Below are 18,038 nucleotides of genomic sequence, written 5' to 3'. Positions count from 1 at the left end.
GATAATAATTTGAAGTGCCAGAAAAACATAATGTTACCTTAATTTAGAGTAGAATTCCTCAGTCTGATATCTTGTGCATTGGTAGACATTTGATGGGTTATACTTCTCAGAAAATGTGCAGGTGTGCATTATATTACCACAAGCAGTATTTTACAGCGACGCATGCTGTAAACATTTTGTATGTTACTTAAGATTCTGCATCTGTAGTCTCGGAATCACAGCATTTTAGATGATTTGTGAGGAAGTCCTGTTGAGAAGTCTTAATTCAAGATCTAGCCAGGAGGCAGTGCTTTAATCACAAAATTCAGAGCATCTCCAATTAGAAAACTTCAATCCTTGTTGACAGGCTTAGACTTCGACAGTAATTATCACTCAGCTATAAACAAGGGAATCCTCCTTTTCCCCTTTTATGCAATGTTTTCAATTTGGCACTGAACTCCCATTTTCTTCTGTTCATTTGTTTCCTTTTTTGAGATTGGTCCAACATTTTTGTAAATTGTTGGCATGTCTTTCTGTTGTATGCACTTCTTGCAGCAGCAGCCTTGGTTCATAGCTCCCTGTCTCTGTGACCTTCCTTGTTCAAAACTATTGTAAAAAGAACTAGCCTGCTTCTCCAGCTGATCATATGATAAAGTTGTATTTTGTCTTCTGTACTGCAGAGCGTAAATAACCCTTTCTCAGTAAGCGTACCATTTGTAAAATATCTTTCAGTAATATTTCCAGGGTGTTCTTCAAGAGACTAAGTACTTCAGCAGTTTCCCTTGAGCTAGAAATTAAGGTAGCCTATACCACTATGGAATGAGATAGCTTATTTGAGTCAAGTAGTTTAGACCTCTGTGGAAGAATCTTATCTTTTCTTGTGGCATTTTTCAATGAGCAGGTCTTGCTATCTTTTTTGGGTCATTTTTCAATGAGCAGGTTTTGAGTAGTTTGAGCCCTATGCAGTAATTTCATGTTGTGCATATCACTGTCAAAGAAGCTGTTTTCTTTTATTCTGGGGGCTAGGCCATTGTGCAGGGAGATTTCTTCTTTGGTCCATTATCACTTCTAGGTTGTAGTATTTTTTGAACCTCTCCTGGTGGAGCTTTCAGTGGTAGAGAACTGCCTTCACTCTTCCGTTTGAGCCAGCTGGTTTAAGATTCCACAATGATATATTTTCTTTTGGCTCAAAGTAGCATTTTTCATTTGAAATCTTTAGTCTTCAGGTAACAGTGAAAAAATGTTGAACTTTTTCTTAGATCCTGCTGCTGTGACCAGAAGACACAAGACAAGCCAGATGCAATGTTTTTCCTGTATTGTTAGAGAGCATGTTACAACATCAAATTGTGCAAGCTCTTTATTGACTTTAAAGACACTACCGTGGCTTACTGGAGAATGGTATTAATGGACGTCTCTTAATACAGGCCTAAGATATCACAGAAGTGAAAACTACTAGGTCCTTGTTTTTTGTAAAGGCATTTTCCACCAGTTCCAGTCTAAGGAGATAAATTCAGAAAAGTACAAGTATGCCATTGCATGCCGATTCTTGTACAGTATCCACAGTGGATGGCAGCTACCATATTCTAATTCAGAATTTCTATGCCCAGACGTCCAGACACTTTCTGTCATTTCCAGGAGAAGTCTTGGGTCCTGCAGAGTTGTTCTGCACTTTACAGCTAGCCAAAAATCTTTCTCTCATTGACTTTGCACTGAGACAGTCTTGGAGATGTCTGTTGGATGTCAGTGACTTAATATCCTGTGAGATGTTTTGTGGACCCATTCCATTCAGTCTTTCATTGATAAAATCTTGTGCCAAGAACCCCACAAATGTTTTCGGTAATGACTTTATTGTGGAATCTCATTTTTATTTTTAATATTCTGAAGGCCTTTATCTTAGTCAGTGGGAAAGCTGTCTGATGCACAGAGTGGTATGAGCACAACTAAGAAGTCCCAGGATATTATGTCAGTGGTTTTCTCTAAAGGTATGCATCCCAGTTCATCCTACCTACTGGAAGTTTTTCATATTCAGGTTGAGCCACACTTTGTCCTTTTGAATATCATTAGCACGATGCATATTTACCAGATGCATGGTGCACCGTAGCAGCTGCCTTTCAGAGAAGGGCAATATACTGCTTTCCTCACCTGGACATTTGTCTTATTTTGGACAGATAGGCTTGATGACATCTGTGCAGTCTACAGAGATCAGCTATCTTCTGACCTTCAGTCTGACAAAGAAAGCAGCCTTCTCAGCTTGACACAGTTGAGGTGGGCTACCTTGCTTGAGGGATCTTGTTTGTGAGCCTAATTATATATTTCTCCTTTGTGAAGATTTTTTTTTTCTCTAGATGGTATTTTTCCCTTTCATTGTTAGTTGCCCAGGTGCTTCCTCAAGGCAATGGTATTCAGGGCAGCTGTCGTAGTGAATAGTGTCCATTGCAGGGTTGTATATGAGATTAACTCACTAGATTCTCAGGTTAATAGTGTAAGCAGTAGCCATGCCCATCTTATTATTCATATCCTGTTAACTTTGATTTTCCAGTTTATAAATACATTTATTTTCTCACTTTGTCACATTTACATCAGAGTTGAGATTCAAGTTAATTTAACTCCGCAACAGCTGTCTCCTTATACCCAGATACATGGCAAGAGTAATCCTAAGCATAGGTCTTCTTTTCTTCAAGCAAACCTTACAAATGTCAGCAATCTGTTTCAAGATGTAGATGTATTCAGGGACCTTGTTTCCTAAACTACATTGCAGTTTTAGTCAGTATCCACAGAAACATGTCCAAATTGAAGGTGCATGTTTTAAATGTTTGCTTTTCTTCCATGGACATGTCCTGTGAAATGATGAGGACCTCATTCTCAGAGTGACTTTATAAGGTCTTTATCTAGACACTCTGCCCAAGAATTTACAGAGCTAGTGAACGGAAGAGTTGCTGGGTATCTGAAAACCATTCTCCTCTTCATGTTCAGAGCTGCTTCTGCCGTTTTAAGAACATCTTGAACAACAGCAAAGGTATTTCTTCTGGAAATATTTTTTTCAGTACCAAACGCAACTTTCCTTTTTTTTTTTTTTTTTACTTCAGTCTGTTGATGGAACACACATTACATTTTCATCTCTAAACTTGAAATTCCTGTTAACGGGTATATCAGTTTTCAATGTCTCATCCTTGTTATGACTGGCCATGGACATAGCTGTCTAATCATTTTTCTTCAGTTCACTAGCTCCTTGTATTAATTTTGGTTTTGGACAGTTTTTCGGTCAGTGACAGGTGCTCTGACATGCAGTGTATTTGTATCTCCTGTCATTGCTATATATTAGATTTGTAGTCAGTTGTGGCAGTCTCACTGTGCTCTTTTGTCTGCCCAACTTGCTACACTGTGAAGTCTGCTGTGTCCTGCCATGGAAGCCCTTGACCAGCCTGACTACCAGTGAATAATTTCCCCTCCTCCTGAAGTTGGCGGACACCCTGTCCACCATTACTGTGTCTGGATATAAAAGAAGTTGGCTGGCACTGTGAGCTCGAGTCTTTCTTGCTGTTAGAGCCTGAAGCTGAGTGCTAGTCTGTGCGTCATTTGGTCTACACCAGAGAAAAGACTTCTAAAGCTAAGTACCCCGTTAGGAAACTTTTCATTTATTTTTGACTAATGTCAGAGAAGGTTAATAACCATCTTCTGTTATGGCAAACAGATACCACACTGGGATTCCATTCTTTTTTCTGTGATTTGTTTGGGACCAGAACACGACTTCCTGTCAGTTTTGTGCTCGCTTTAATAGAACTATCAAGCGTAGGTCTGTGACTGTAGCTCAACATTTTAGTGAGTCGTTAGGGCCTTCGCTTACCATATAGTCCACAGATCGAGCTGAAGTAGATCTCCATAAACTGAAAAAAGAAAGGCGTTTCAGTCATAGGGCCTCAGATGCTTGTTCACCGTGGGCAAGTCCTCCTAGGCTTGTGATCGTCAAAGGACGTGAGGCGCCTTCCCAGTCCCCATTGATTGTTTAGATGGCAGTGCAGGCCTCTATCAAGACTCATTCAGAGCCCTATATGCCTCTGGTTCCCTCTACTTTCTTACAAGCCAAAGGACTTAGCTCGTCAGTTGTGTCCAGGGCCACTTTGCAAGCTCTGGCTTCTGACAACTGCTCTAAAACCAATGATGTCTCTTAGAGTAGTCAGGAGATCGCCTCAGCCTACTGCCTGCAGTTGTTTGTTTATCTGGCTACTAGTGCAGATGTGGGCTTTAGATTGAAACCTAAGGCCTTTCACAAAAAAGCTACACCTACTTTACCGCTGCCTAGGCCTATCAGCACCCACAGTTAGGCCTACCAGCAAGACTTATTGAGGTTGGCTAAGGATTTGATTTTCTTGGTTAGACCCAGATACCCCCCCCCCCCCCCCAAAGCATCTCCAGGTAAAAGAAAGAAGGATATAACACACCAGAGGTTTTCTGACTCCTTTGACTCTGAGGATGATTTTGATAGTGATGAATCCACCTTTGAGGAAGGTGCATCTCTTGCTTCTAGTGAGGATTCTGATTCTGGGGAGAACTTTGCCTCAGCCTCCCCCCAAAGATATTTCCTTTGGGGAAACATTACATACCATGTGGGAGCACTTCAGATGAGAAGCTCAGGACTACTCCTAATCCAAAAAGAGGGTTAGGGAATTCCTAAGTCTCCCTAACCATAAAACCTTTGCCAACCCCTCACCCTTAGAGGTGGTGGACAATGTCTTCCTGAACTCTTCTTTACAACCAGACTGTCTTCCTCCTGCCCCTTGGAAACCTGACAGATTTTACAAGATTCTATACTCCTACAAAAATCTTTTTAAGAACTCTGTGTCAGATCCTGAAGTAGTGACCCAGGGCTCTAAGGGAGCAAAAGCTAGCTCTTCCAAAAATCCTTTGCAAACAGCCAAGGAAGGTAGAACCTTGGTTAAGTTTGGAAAGAAAATCTACACTCCCTTTATCCTTGTTATGAGGGTTTTGAACTGCCAGTTTCATAAGGTGAATTACCAGGAAACCATTTTTGACCAGATGAAGCAAAAACTGATGGGGATTGAACATAAGGCCCTCTAAAAGGAATTATTGGATTTGTGTAACTCCTGCTCTCAGGTGGCTAAGCATTCACTGCACTGTGGCTATAATGCCTTGGAAGCTTCCAGCAGGACAGCAGCTACAGGATCTGTCATTAGAATACATGCCTAGCTGAGGGAGCAGTCCCTTCCTGAACATGTCAGATCCAGTCTTCCGGATGCCCTTTTGGCAAAGATTTTTTTTTTTTTGGTCATAAGGCTGAGGCTGTGCATAAGAAAATGGAGGATAAAACTAAGTCCATGCAAATTGTCAAGGACTTTCTCCAGGTCCAACCTCCTCCTTTCAGTCAGAATTACCTACCAAACATTTGTCCTTTCCAGCCCCCAAGTGTAAGCCTAGGCAAAGGAGATCTCATAGGGAAAGGAGCCAAAGACTGCACCAGTGGCCAAGACATTGGCAAATATACCCCATATAGGCCTGTAGGATCCTGCCTAGGGACCTAGCAGGGAGTCATCATGACTCATACATGGCACTCCCTTTCCCCCCATCCCCTACCCATCCTCCTCACTCTTCCCCCAGGCTGGGTGAGACTGTCCCTATTGTATAAGAACTGCACCCTAATTACTAGGGATCTGTGGGTTCTTAACATCATTCAAAGAGGTTACGAATTCAAGTTCAAACCACCCTTGATTCACTCAGGCTTCCCAGATATTCCTCCAGACTAAAAGGCAGAGGCCTTAAAACCAAATAAAGCTTCTGTGCACTCAAGGCTCAGTTGAAGCTGTATCAACCTCTTTGCAAGGTAAAAGGTTTTACTCCAGACTTTTCCTAGTTCCTCAGAAAAGAAGGGACCTGGAGGCCAGTTCTAGACTTGTCAAGGTTTAAATGACTCTTGCAGGTCCCCAAATTCAAAATGCTAACTCTACAGAAACTACTGCCCATGACTTCCCTCAACGACTTCATAGTACCCTTAGATACCTCCAAAACCCCATAGAGGAATCCCACAGGAGGTTCTTGCGCTTTAGAGCAGTTATGAGGCATTAGCAGTTCTGTGCTTTACTCTTTGGCTTATCTACTGCAGCCAAAGTTTTCACAAAATGCCTGCAGAGCAAATGGAATTCAGATTTACCATTACTTAGACGATTGCCTCATTCAGGCAACAAACTTAGAAAAACTCAAAACAGATCTGCTTTATACTCAAAACTTGCTAACCTCTGTGGGGTTCACCATAAATTCTCAAAAATGTCAAACCCCATGAATAGGAATGTGTTTCTGGGAGCTTTACTGGACTCCTCTCTTCATAAGGCCTTTCTCCCTACAGACAAAGTTGCCTTTCTAACTCTATACTTCAAAAAGTTCCTGGTCAAGAAATACCTCAAAGTCAGAGACTATCTCAGGGGCCAAAGAAAAATTACCTCTTGCATCCTCATGATCCCTCTAGCCAGACGACATATTAGGAAACTACAGTGGTACCTCAAAAATGTGTGGTGCCAACATTCTCAGTCTCTCACCTTCAGAATAAAACTGCTTCCTTGCCTCAGTAAAGAGTTTGCTTGGTTGGTCCAAGCATGCTCTTTCAGTCTTGGTCTTCCCTTCAGGTACATCCCTCAGGACCAAACTCTGACAACCGCTTCATCAGAAATGGCGTGGAGAGCCCACTACAACAACTTCCAGACTCAAGACAGATGGGACTCCAAGTTCAAAATCAAAAACAAACACATCAACCTAAAACAGCTGCTGGCAGTCCAAAAAGGCCTGATTGCCTTCAAAGAGCAATGGAAACTTGGGAATCCTGAAATGCGAAGAAGCAGACCACTGTTGCTCCAAAAGCCTGGAGTCTTCCTGGTAAAGACAGACAATACCACAGTTAAACAAGTGAGGTTGAGGACGACACACACTTGCCCCCCTTTGCCACTTAGTCATGGACCTTGGGAAACAGCAAACTCCTTAGGGCTGCTCCTCATGGCATGGTACATACCAAGAGAAACCAGTCAACTAACAGATCACCTCAGCAGGAGCCTGTCAGACCCATGAGTGGCAACTGCATCAGGAAGTTTTTCTCAGCATAGCTGAAAAATTGGGTGTGCTACAGATAGAACCTTTTGCCAGAAAAGAAAGTGCTCACTTGCAAAAGTTTTGCTCCAGGATCAAAATCAGCCTGGAAGACGGATGCCTTTTTCCTTCCCTTGGACAGGTCTAGTCCTCTTTGCCTTCCCCCCCCAATACCCCTGCTACCCAGGGTAATGTGGGAAATAAGGTAAGAAGACCAAAGATAATTCTTATAGCCCCAGGTTGGCTAAGGCAGCGCTTATACCCTTTGTTGGTCAGTCTAACCAACAGGGAACCATGTCTGCTGCAACAGAAAGTGAGCCTGTTAAAGGAGAATAGGGGCACAGTTATATACCCCAACCTACACACACACAAACTGACAGCTTGGATAATACCTTGATCCCATGGAAGGGATCACTTGTCTACAAACAGGTACTGAACATTGTGAAAGAAGCCAGAAGACCTAGGAGTAGAAAGTCTTGCCCCACCAAATGGAAAAGATTCATTATTTGGTGCAGACAGAAGGGACAAAATCCTTGTTAAGCTCAGGTCCTCGTACTCCTCCATAAAAATCCATGCTTAGGCTATTTCTGCTTATCTGCCTTCTTAACCTCTTCTTTTCACATCCTCTCATGAAACAGTTTCTCAGAGTGTTTGTCCACATTAGGTCTCCCAGAAATCCCCTTGGGGCCTCAGTTTCAGTATGGAGAAGCTCACCCTTTCATCCTTCAAACCAGCGGCTTCCACTGATATAAAATTACTTACCTGGAATACAGCCTTTCTACTTGCCATTACGTCAGTCAGAAGGGTGTCAGAGCTTCAGTTCCTTGTGTGTGGAGCCTTTCATCATTTTTCACCCAGACATCTCTTAAGATCAACCCTTCCTTTGTGCCCAGGGTGGTGACGGAGGCTTCTTTAAACCAGACCGTAACCTTTCCTATGTTTTTCCTTAGCATTCAGAACAAGGGAGAAAGGCTCCTGTGTTCTTTGGATTGCATAGGCAACTGCATTACTACCTGAACAGAAACAAGAATGTCAGGAAAACGTACCAACTTTTTGCTAGTTGCTCTGAAGAGAAACCAGTTTCTAAACAAATTATTTTTCCAAATGGATCTCCCAGTGTGTCTCCTTTTGCTACAATCGTCATGGCAAGAAGCCTTCCTGATTCTGTGAGGACACATTCCTTTAGGGCTACTGCCACCTCTGCTGCTTTTCTTAAAGGAGTGGCCACTAAGGACATTTCAAAGCAGCTACTTGGTCCTTTGTGCATACCTTCAGCAAACATTTCTCTCTATCTTTTCCAAGTCCACAGCAGAGCTTGCACTGCCTTTTTGCAGGGCATCTTTGTCTCTCCTTAGTCCTTCCATCCACCTTCCTTTCAGCTTTGGGAATCATCATACAAATCAGGACTGCAGCAGTAAAACATGAAGAACATAGTACAGCTGTGTACACTTACCATAAATGTAGCTGTTCCAGTGTCTTCACTGTTGCAGTATTATTTTCTGCCTCCTTCCCCTCTTGCCTGAGGGATAGGCTAGGATATTCTCCTTCTCAGTCAGGGGTGCTGCTTTTCCTCCTCCTCCCCACCTATTCTGGAATCTAGGGTTCTAGACTCCTGACCTCAAGGGCATACAAGGGCTCCTATTTCTTGGGGGTAAGAAAGTACTCAGGTCATCGTACCAGTCGACTTTCTTTATATCCAGACGTATTGGCGTCAGACAGGACATCTGCCAGCTTCAGGAGGAGGGTCAAATATTCTGTGGTAGTTGGGCTGCCAAAGGCTTCCAGGGCAGGAAATCCCACAAGTCAGGACTGCAACTGAATGCACTTGAACGTCTACATTTATGGTAAGTGTACACAACGGTACTTTCTGGGTGTGTGGGGAGTGCAGGTTATGCTTGTCCCCCTTGCAAAAAGAAGTTTTAAGGAGAAGAGCGATTTTTAAGATTCAATCTTTTTTGGGTTTTCAGCACTCAGAATTTCAAGTGCTGACATTTCAGTAGGGAGCCGCACATTTCTGATAAGAACTGTAGCCAGTCTAATGGTTTTGTTTTGCATATTAGTTTTAGTACAGGTGAAAGACCTACCAGTCTGAGTTGACATTTTTTTTGTGGAGGTGATATGATGTTTCAAAGTAAGGGTAAGGTTTTATGCTGCTACTTTATTCTTTTGAAGTTCTGATTCCTGTAGTCCTCTAAAGTGAGAGTGAAGTTTAGGAGTTGCATAAAATGAATGTTGATTACTGACTGACTTGGGAGAATCTTTATCATCCAAACGCAGTGATGTAGGTACAGTAAATATTGTTAAAAAGAAAAAAATTACATATTTTGATTGTGATGAAGCACACTTGAGTGCGTATTATGGTGAATTGTTGGCTGTCTGGAACAGTTTAAACCCTCTGCCTTGATTGTTTAATCTCTGTGCTATTTGCTTCCACATAACATCTCGTCTTGCCTTACTACTTCGGTAGTGCCTTTTTTGTTGCTGATTACACTGTACATAATTGGCCTTCTGCATTCTCTCTAGGTTTTGTATGGTATATTTTGTTTTCAGTAGTGATGTCACCTAGACATGATTTGGTATTGAGGAAAATTAGCTGATAATGGATTCTGTTGCTTAAAAATGTGGGGGGCACATTGTATTTTCTACTTGTGTACAAATTGACTAATAAATGTAATGACATTTTTGGTATTTTTTTTTTTGACAGGAAATGAAAATTTGCTCGGCAATTATCAATCTCTTTCACTTAATACCAGCTGCACCTCAGACACTTGTGAAACCTTTGCTTGAAGTTGTAATGAAAACTGAAAGAGCCATGTTAATAGAGGTATGACTTTTATATTCATTGGGGAAAAGAGGAAACTGGTTAGTTCTATGTAGCTGCAACAGGCAAAAGTCCTCCTTTTATACCAAGTCCTTTGTCTGTTTTGCACTTTATTCTTAATTGTATGTAGACTGGATGGTGGAGAAGTTCCCATGTGATGACAAGGACTGTCCTGAAACAAATTATCCTGCTAGAAACAGTTTTAAAATACTTACTTGTCTCTGCATCTGTAGAAAGATTCCCTCTGTAAGGATGAGGGCTCTGCCTTGGTCTGTTTTTGGTTATTATGGAGGAAAAAAATCCCTGGAGGGATATTTTGGAGCTGTGTGTCAGTCAAGCTTTTGGTTGTAAAGAAATCTCAGGATGCTTACTCTTTAGTCCCTCCTCCCTTTGCTGCTGCTTTCAGCACTAGTGGTTTCAGTAGACATGAAGAATGCATGCTTTCTTATCAACATATTCAGAGAACCCAGAAAATTCCTCCATTTTCTGGAAGGATCAGGACATTTACATTTCACCTCCTTGCCCATTGGGTTCCAAAGGTATTAACAGAATGTTTATCTCCAGTCTGTACAGATCACAGACTGCAGTGCGTCCACATTTATCATTGCATTTACAACTGTCTTTTCCAAGTAAAATAAGAGATAATATTATTGTTATACTATATTAATACAGTAGATAACTGTCTTATCCATTGAAGAGTTAAGCAAAGGCTAACTTGCACTGTCTAGCGCTTCACCATACTAAGGAATATCCCTCATTCTTCGGAAGTCTCAGATGTTTCCTAAGGGCTTTTTTTGGATATAAAAATGCATACTTCAACTCCCAGAAGAAAACGTAGCTGCACTGGGTTTCTTCTGTTCCCCCATGTTGACACATTATCCTCTATGAATGTATGATCTAAAGCCTGTAGGCCACTTGCACCTTTCAATTTCATTGGTACTTCTGAAGAACTTGCACATGAGGAAATTTCAGTGATACATTACAGGTCTGTGATAACAGCATCTGCACTCACTGAGGAGGGCGAGTTTACTCATCCCACCAACCCACTGGGAGTTCTGTTTATGGGCTGTACAGAGGAAGATGTATTTAAAGATGTATTTTGCTGAGCCCAGAAGAGAATCACACACTTAACTTCTGATGCTTTTATCCTGGCTGTGGAGCCTGTATGCATACTCTGAGGATGCAGAGCACTTGGAAAAGCAGGGAAAAGACAAGATAGACACTTCAGTATTAAGGAGCTTTTGGCCACCGTTATGTGCTTTAGATCTTTAGACCAGTTCTACAGCATGGTGTCCTAATCTTTTTCTGAGGCTATATAACAGATATGGTGTAACAGCAAACAAGGAAATGCTTACTGTTTCTTGGAGTAGGCTAGCCATGTTGGCTTGGGTTCTGGCTTCAAAGCAGAACATAATATTGTCACGTTTATTGCATAACGTTCGTAGATAATATCTTCAAAAATTACCTCAGTACGTCTTTACCCAGTCCCTGTGAATAGAAACTAAACCCAAAGCTTTCCATAAACCCTTCTTTCTTCAAGGCAGTCTGGAAATAGACCTTTTTGCCTTCCTGCAAAACTACCAAGTTTCAAACTTTTGTTTTAAATACCCTTGCAAAGTAGTCCTAGTACTGAATTGTTTCCTTTTGGTAACTCAGGGTAGCTTTTTGCCTTTCCTCATTTATCTGTGATATCCATTGTATAGGGAATAGGGTTGGCACTTCTCCCACTTTGCACAGGACAGTCCCTGTTTGGGCATTTGTTTCTTGCAAAAGAGCACAAGTATTGAATTTCCTGAGAGTTTAGAGCAAAAAAATATTTCCTTTGTTTCCTGTAATAGTTAAAAATTATTTTGCATCTGAAACACCTTAGAGTTATATGAAACAGTGCAAACAACTCAAATTCTCCAAAACGAGTTTTTATTTTGGCAAAATGTGAAGTCTAGTTTCTTGCACCAGTTGTGGGTTTGGTTTGTCCTTCACACACTCCCATTTCCATAAGAAATGTCCCACTTTGAGCATCTAAAATGGTGGCAACTCTTAACTGGGAAGGCTGTACTGAACAGTGCCATCTTGATACTGGTTGAAACTTTGTGGCCAAGTCAGTGAGCAGAAGAGGTCCAAGAGACTTCCCAGTCTCATGCCACCTTTTTACATTGCAACGAGGGATCCTGGTTTGCCACACCTAAAATATGCATGACCTGAAACTTGGAAAATAGAAATGACATTCTACAAAGGAAAGATTTCCAGAGGTCTACAGAATCATCAAGAAAACTAGGAAGCATAGCAGAAAATGTTGTTTTGCTAAGTGAATCAGATTTGATGGTTCAATGTCATTTAACTTAGAGTAACTGCTGTTCAACAAGCCTTCCTTTTTATCATATTTGAGAAAAGTCTATCTTCTTTTGAGACCTCTGACTATCCCTCTTTTTGAACCTGTAGACTTGATCCCAGTGAAGTTCTTTTCTAGGAAAGCACTATTTATGATAGCCAGTACCTCAGCTAGTATGATCTCAGATTTGCAGGTCACCTTATGTGGCCTTTCATAGAAACAATGCGGACCTTAGAATCAAGGCCTTATTTGTTGTAAGAGTAATCTTGGAATGATGCTGAACCGGACTTCTCAGTTTTGTTATTTTTCATAAATCCACGAAACGTAGAACAAAATGTTAGGCATCCTTTGCATGAATGTAGGCAATTAAAATTTTACATGGACAACACACAGGATTTCAGGCATACCGACAAGCTAATTTTATATCATTATGCCAGGAAAAGAAGGGAGACCTGATTCTAAACAAACCCTGCCCAAATGGTTAACAAGTTGTTGCCTTTTGTTATTATCACCATGATGAAGGTTTTAAAGGCCAGATTAAAATGCTTCCATAGGATCATTGTCTACTACTGAGTGCATTTAGGTTCATAGGTAAGTACTAGGCTATCTGCCCAAGGGCATTTATAAGCCTAGCCAGAGTGTGTTGGCTTTCGCCACCCCCTTAGATAAGTTCCTTGTGCCTCTGACCAGCAGAGCCACTGCAGTGATCTTCGGGGTAAATTTTTTGTTTCCCATCCACCCGTCAAGGTTTCTCTTGAAGAGTGCTAGTGAGGGGCTCTGCCTGATGTATATTGGAATCTTGTTCCAAAGCATGGGGAGTCCCTGGGTCAGGAATCTATACTTTCTCCACTCCACTCAGATTATTTCTTAGGCAGCAGCTTGGACATGCATTCATATCTTGTCCAGGGGCACTTACAAGCTAGTCATCCTCTCTAGGTGTAAAGCAGGTTTTGCCAGTGCTTGTATGCTTTGCCATCCTAAGCACACTTGATTCTTACTGCAGAACTGATCCTTTATTATTGAAAATAGTACACTTATATAGTCATACACGAACCGTAGAAGTCTGAGCAAGTCCATGTTAGTGTAGACTTTTTCCCTCCATCTGTTTCTGTTTGGTGTTTGTTCACTGTTTTGGGAGGCAATTTTTCCCTATTAGTAAGACACCTTTCCTCTTATGTATTAGCATTATTTCCTATTAGTAAGATTTCTTTCCACTGATGTATTCTGCTGAGCATGGAACAGCTTTTCCAGATCACTTCATGGGTCTGATTTGTACATTCACTGGTGACTTCCCTTGTCACAGGCAAAAGAGAAAGAGAGGGAAAAGAAACCCAAGAACTTAAATGGTATGAATGCCGTTCCCTTTTTTTTTACCATGCATCCCGTTAATGTCCATAGCTGGGGGAGAATGACTGTGCAGAGGTGGATGTTCATTTGCATTTTAAGTCGCATGTCATGATTTATATTGCAGCACTGATTTTACTCAACACCTACACTTAAAGTGAGCATATTCACAGCGATGCACTTTTCTCTTTTCCTGTACAACTGTTTCTAGTAAAGGCTTTGAATTAATGTGGTTTAGTGCCCATGCATAACCTGCAAGTACTTCCATGCCAAGGGTCTCTCTTGCAACATTCCTTCCTTCTGAGCAGTGAGACAGAGTACCATAATTCTAAGTGATTTGCTCCTGTTTAGTCTCTATCCTTGGCATTAAAAGTGATGTCTGTACTCTTGATCTCTAGTCCTATATAGAGATAGAACATGCATTTTTTCTGACTAGGAATGTCTTTTTTTGTAATGGCTTTATTAACTTTTATCTGTTTCAAACAGCAAGTGTTTGTTCATATACATTCAGAATGTAAAACCTGTGAACTTCCCACATAAGTATCTCATTCAGACAAATATTCCTTATAGTTCATTCAGAATGCAAAACACCTCTGTTCCCTGATACTGCCTAACAGGAGTAATGTATAGAAAAAGAGTAGGAAAGAACAAATTATAAAATGAAAGCAGTATTATGTGTGTTAAATATATGGGCTGTCGTTTTGGAAAAAAAATTGTGAATAAGACACTAATCATAATGATGCTATATATGGGGTGTTAATTGTTTACACTAGGGAAAAACATACATGTTGTTTCATTAGTGATTAAGGTTGAACCACATTAAAAAGAATGTATGTAATCAAGAGAATGGGAATTGATGGTTAGTAAATCCAGTTATATTTATTTTAACGTTCATGTACATTTTATTTTAATTAACTTTTCAGAGAGAGAATTTTTTAGGGGGGTTTGATACCAAATATAGGCACTGTTGGGACACTTTGAAGACAGGAAATGAAGAAAATTGTTGAACACTATGAGATAAAGGAATGCCATAAAAATGTTTTCATTTGGAGACTAAATATTAATATTGTAAAGGGGAAGTGGAAGGCATGGTATCAGAATGTACTAAAAATATAAATAACACAGTGTCAGGATTTTCAATTTGTACTGCGGTGGTGGTGCTGCGGTAGTGTTGTCGCCTCACAGTTAGATGTTGCCTGTTCGATTCTCAGTTAGAGCGTCTTCTGTGTGGCGACATGCGTGAATGGGCGTTCCTTCGTTGAAGGTTGTGCGTTAGGCCCAGCAAGCCAGCACGTATAACTCTACTGCCAATCATTAGCGGACCGGAGTTCCGCTGTGGCGACCCCTAATCGGGAAAAGCCGAAAAGACACAAGCAAACTGCAGGTATCTATAACAGTTTTTTCTGCGTCATCTGAGTTTTACCTGATGCCATCCTATGGTTTTAGTCCCTTGATGTTTGGAAATGTTGATGTGTGTTTGGAAAAATGCAATAGCTTCATAATTACTAGCAATCAACCAACAATATCTGCAATATAGTGCATTATCACTGGACAGTGCAGTGTTGGTGTGTCCCACCATGCCCCTCAGTAACCTGCAGCTCCATCTTTTTTGAAAATATTAATATAAATAAATGTTAATATAAATATGAAAATGGGAATAGCAAGTGATAAATCGTGATTGATATTTTCAGTGTAAGACACCCTAGGTTAAGAATCTTAGTGTTATGGCCTGCAAGGTCTACTAGCATAGTAGTTGCCTGTGTTTGTTTCCTGCTACTGGCAGATCTTTGATATCATTGTCCTGTGTTAAGTCTAGGGAGGACACCCTGTCCTTTATTTTGATACGTATTATTATTTGGTAAGTCACTTACTTTTTGGAGCTGGTTTCCTTAATTATCGGAACACCCTAAGTAGCTGTGGGTGTTAAAGGCAAATATATATAAAAAAAGGCACTGCAAGTGTGAATGAGTTAGTGACAGACTGGATTTTCAACTGAGGTGTTCATCCAGCAGTCTAACCTGTAGTGGAAGACCCCCCCCCCCCCGGCAATAGCTTGCAGGCATCTACTGATAACTGCGTTTATCTTTTGATGTATTTTTCAAACTTATTTATAATAATGCTGATTTTGCATTTGTTCTGTACTCTTGAATTTGGAAACTCTGCTTAGCGCACCCGTATGGGCAACAAAATCTAAAAAAACTTTTGTTTTTCTTTCAGGCTGGGAGTCCATTTCGTGAGCCTCTTATAAAGTTCCTGACGCGACATCCTTCTCAGACTGTTGAACTCTTCATGATGGAGGCAACATTAAATGATCCTCAGTGGAGTCGAATGTTTATGGTAATGCAATCTTTCATTGCATGTAGGCACAGCTTTTGGAAGAGTGGTGTAACTGTAGTTCTGTGCAAGTGCAATTCATCACATGGACTAGTGCTTATCTCCAGGTTTGAGCTACTGATCTGCTTGCCTGATATTATAGCTACTTAAGTTATTTTTCTAACTGTTGTGCTTTTGTTGTGCTTTATGTGCTGATGTTATGTCTATCAACAGTGCTGTTTATTACAAATGTGTGAATAAATGACTTGGTGAAAATGTGCTTGTTAGCAGCCTTGATCTTTGCTAATGTGGAAGTAGCTTGTAAGACTTGAAGTGAACAGAAGGCTGAACCTTTCACTCTTTTTATCAGTGTGTGTGTCCATGTCATTGTCCGTCTTCACTCAGGGGGTGTCTCGTGTGAACATTCCTAACTTCATTGTCCTGTTGCATTCCGTCTGACCAGTGTTAATTTGAAGATTTTAATGCCACTTTCTGTCAAAGACCTTGTTAAGTTTGGGAAATCATAACTGATTGATTTGTACACTGTGGGCCGTTTGCTGTAGAGAAGTTCAAAGTTCTTAGTTTATAGGCAAGTACTAGGCTAGCTGCCCTTGCAAACTGTTTTAAGGCTAGCCAAATTTCCTTTAAAAGGCGAATCAAACCCTGTACCTTGCAACTGTGAGGTAAACAACTTAGCCATTATATCAAACTCCCCTTACACACACGCACGCACACGCACACACAGACATGCACGCACACACAGACATGCACGCACACACAGACATGCACGCACACACACATGCACACATGCACACACACACACGCACACACACACACACACACACACACACACACACACACACACACACACACACAATATCATAGTTACTAGGCATGCAGTCCTGATGACCATTAAGGAGCCTCTCCCTATTAACCAGACAGTGCTTTGGAGCAATTGGGAAAGTTTTTAGTGACTTGGTCAATGTCGCACTCTAGGTAAATGAAGGTGGGAAGATTGAAACCCTACACTCTTGGCACAGGAAGCAGCTCATTAACAGGTTGGAGCTTTGGTCCTTTGCACTAACTGCCAAAACTCTTTGAAGGCTCGCTCTGCAGCAAATTTCATCTGTATTTAGCTGTCTCTGTTTGGGTTTGCATATGTCTGTCTTGCTGCTGGCATATCTATGGTGTTGCTGTCATGTTTTAGGTCTAGGAGAACCCATGTGACCTTGCAAAATTCCCTTTTTATGGCTGTGGTCAGGAGTGTAGTAAGAAGGAGACAGTAGAAGGAGGAGAGTAGTTAGCCAAGAAGGAGAATGGAGAGGAACAATTAACCAGGACTTGCCTAGAACTTCTCTGTCAGTCTAACCTGTTGGATTCACAGTTGCACCCATAGTCTTTTGAGTGCATAAAAGGGGTTTGGAGAGGCATTCCCCCAGCTGCCATTTTTGTGAGTTTAGCCCATGATGTGAGTGTTGTCTTTTGTACTAAGACACACAGTGAGCCAACTTGCTTTAATTAAACAAGTCCCTTAGTCCACTGGTGAGACTTCTGAATTTGTACTCAAGCCCAGGAAGAAACATTTTCTCCCAGAGCCCCTCAGACCCTTGCTTTGCTGGCAAGACCTGAAGAGGTTCTCAGCGGTTCCCTATTGGAAGTGTGAGACCTGTGCTTAAGACAATAGATAGTCTAGCTGTAACATTCATCATTGCTATTTGCACCCTACATTTCTTAATGTAATTCAGTGCTGTCTGCTTTTTCATCTGTAACCTGTAAGGCCCCAGCAGCCATAATGACACCTGTTATAGGTGATAGTTCTTTTGAATGTGTATTTCAAACTTTAACTTACATCACACGCAGTGCTTAGCATTCTAACTTCTGTTGCAGTTGCTTCTCATTGCCATTGGAATGTGTCACAATTTTCAATACTTTTTCCTTGCTTCAGTGAAAACACTAAAACAAAAAAAAAATAGATTTTTAGACCCCCCCCCCCCCATTCTCTTTTAAGTTACCACAAACACACAAAACTGTATACATTTTTTTTTAATTAATTTATTCTCCACATTGGAGCAGGTGCCCCAAATTTGATGGCTGCACCCACAGGCATTAGCTATTCTAAAATTAAGGTAACCCATGATAAAGAGCACAATGTTCTTCATGTTTCAG

The 18,038-nt window shown here is 41.1% G+C and overlaps 1 protein-coding gene across 1 annotated transcript in view; it reads left to right on the top strand.

Annotated features, from left to right (window-relative positions):
* Positions 1 to 18,038, top strand: part of LOC122816707 (transformation/transcription domain associated protein) — a gene marked incomplete in the record, with an annotated part of 2,794,447 nt that overhangs the window by 1,195,448 nt on the left and 1,580,961 nt on the right. The window contains 2 exon segments of the mRNA XM_044089697.1: positions 9,770 to 9,889; positions 15,777 to 15,896. Coding sequence (XP_043945632.1) covers positions 9,770 to 9,889; positions 15,777 to 15,896 — 240 coding nt within the window.

This window comes from Protopterus annectens, chromosome 12.part0, assembly GCF_019279795.1.
Source record: "Protopterus annectens isolate FY-2018-M chromosome 12.part0, PAN1.0, whole genome shotgun sequence".
Lineage (NCBI taxonomy): Eukaryota > Metazoa > Chordata > Ceratodontiformes > Protopteridae > Protopterus > Protopterus annectens.
Note: the sequence above shows the minus strand (reverse complement) of the source record. Positions and strands in the feature narration are given on the sequence as shown.